The sequence below is a fragment of the Propithecus coquereli genome, unplaced genomic scaffold (genome assembly GCF_000956105.1).
Source record: "Propithecus coquereli isolate 6110/MARCELLA unplaced genomic scaffold, Pcoq_1.0 Scaffold241, whole genome shotgun sequence".
Classification (NCBI taxonomy): domain Eukaryota; kingdom Metazoa; phylum Chordata; class Mammalia; order Primates; family Indriidae; genus Propithecus; species Propithecus coquereli.
Window position 1 is genome coordinate 170487 of NW_012147964.1, and position 2390 is coordinate 172876.

General features: G+C 43.8%; 1 protein-coding gene across 1 annotated transcript in view; it reads left to right on the forward strand.

Moving 5' to 3' along the window:
• The first annotated feature begins 1629 nt into the window (after window positions 1-1629).
• The window catches only part of LOC105811903 (olfactory receptor 7D4-like), a 1458-nt gene continuing 697 nt past the window's right edge, over window positions 1630-2390 (forward strand). The window contains exon 1 of the mRNA XM_012646195.1: window positions 1630-2187. Within this exon, the coding sequence (XP_012501649.1) occupies window positions 1630-2187 (558 nt within the window). The remainder of the gene's footprint in view (window positions 2188-2390) is intronic.

Below are 2390 nucleotides of genomic sequence, written 5' to 3' on the forward strand. Positions count from 1 at the left end.
ATCACAGCTCACTGCAGCTTTGAACTCCTGGGCTCAAGCGATCCTCCTGCCCCAGCCTCCTGAGTAGCTGGGACTACAGGCACCTGCCAGCACGCCTGGCTAATTTTTTATTTTTTATTGTTTGTAGAGATGGGGGTGTCTCACTGTGTTTCCCAGGCTTGTCTCAAACTCCTGGGCTGAAGTGATCTTCCCACCTCAACCTCCCAAAGTGCTGGTATCACACCCGTGAGCCAACACGCCTGGCCAGCTTTGAACATTTTTAATCAAATGTAACCATCATATTTTTGGCAATTAATCCTGCTGATTTTAATGCAATACATCCCCACTCGAGAGCATGTACACATGAGCACACACTCACACAGACCTTGTTTGGGGCATTAATGGTCGTATGTTTTTGTTTCTTTCTTTTATGTATTCAGTCCACATGCTTTCTCCTCATCTTGAAGGAACTCACCTGGAAGGCATTCTCTGCTGGAAAGCACCGCAGGGATTTTCATGAATTAGAAGGGCTACGGGGTGGTTAAAAGAGGTATCAGATCTGTTGTATCTATAATGATCAGAATTTCATCCTTAATGGCTGCTCCAATTTAAGGGGGACGTTGATAAATGACAGACATGGAAGGCAGATTACTGTGGTGTTAGGAACACAGGTTCACATTTGTGACATGTCCGTTGTGTGTCACTGGAACAATAGTAGGAAATTTACGTGCATTATCTCATTTAACTTACTCTTCAATCTTACAGTGTAGGGATATTTACTAGTCTCATTGTGGAGATGAGGTATTTGCAGCTAAGAGAGTTTAAATAACTTTTGCAAGGTCATACAATACTAAGTGGACCAAAATTATATTCCAGGAAATTTTACTCAAGATCTCATTTTTAACTGGACCACTACGTAATCTATGCGTGTAACAAAATTGCACATGGACCTCATACATTTATACAAATAAAAAAAAAAAATCCCATTTTCTAAATCACAGCTCTATATTGCACTTTGGGACAGCTATACATCAAAAATAATTGCATCAAAGCCACACAATAATATAATAATTATCATCATCATCATAACAATGGCTATCATTTATTGAGATACTACTATGCACAAAGGTTTTTTTTTTTAAATGTCGCAAAGAAAGTCACAGTAATAACCACACTTTTAGAAAGAAGCAAGTAAGGTGCTGAGAGTTGACCGTCACATCACTAGAAGCATCGGATCACAGAACCAAAGCTGTTTGAGTAGAAAATCCTTGTCTTAATCACCCTCGTAGAGCTATTCGAATAAGGAAAGTGTGGGGATTACCCAGGAAAAGATGTGAAATGTCTTCTATTACTTTGGGAGGCTCGTATCTGAGAAGTAATTAGTTTACGTCCTTAGATTCAAACAGGAGAATTAGAACCAGTGATGGTATGAAGAGAAAGATTTCAGCTAAGTTGAAAGGAGTCTGAATAATACTGTGTATTTAACATAAGTACCACTTGGCTGCGTGAATCACAGTCTTTGAAAGGACTCCATAGATGGTGAAGAACGTCCATCCAAGGGTGATCCAATAGTTATTCCGTCACCAGCTGTCAGGTGGCTGTTCACTGGGTGATACTTTTGCTTCCTTCCTCAGCAAACACACCAGCTACATGGCAGCAGAAAACCACACAGATGTATCAGAATTTCTCCTCTTGGGTCTCTCAGATGATCCTGAGCTACAACCCATTCTCTTCGGGCTGTTCCTGTCCATGTACCTGGTCACGGTGCTTGGGAACCTGCTCATCATCCTGGCCATCAGCTCTGACGCCCACCTCCACACCCCCATGTACTTCTTCCTCTCCATCCTGTCCTTTGTTGACATCTGTTTCACCTCCACCACCGTGCCCAAGATGCTGGCGAACATCGACGCACACAGCAAAGACATCTCCTACATGGCGTGCCTCACTCAGATGTACTTTTTCATGATGTTTGGTGGACTCGATAATTTCCTCCTGACCGTGATGGCCTATGACCGGTTTGTGGCCATCTGCCACCCCCTGCGCTACACGGTCATCATGAACCCCCGCCTCTGTGCCCTGCTGGTTCTGATGTCTTGGTTGGTCATTTCTCTGGTCGCCCTGGTTCATGTCCTACTGATGATGAGGTTGACCTTCTCTTCAGGCACCGAAATCCCACATTTCTTCTGCGAACTGGCTCAGCTCCTCAAGGCGGCCCGCTCTGATACGCTCATCAATAACATCTACTTGTATGTCACGACTCCACTGCTATGTGTGTTTCCTGTCACCGGGATCCTCTACTCCTACTCTAAAATTGCGTCCTCTTTAACGAGGATGTCATCCACTGCGAACAAGTACAAAGCATTTTCCACCTGTGGGTCTCACCTCTGTGTGGTCTCCTTGTTCTACGGAAC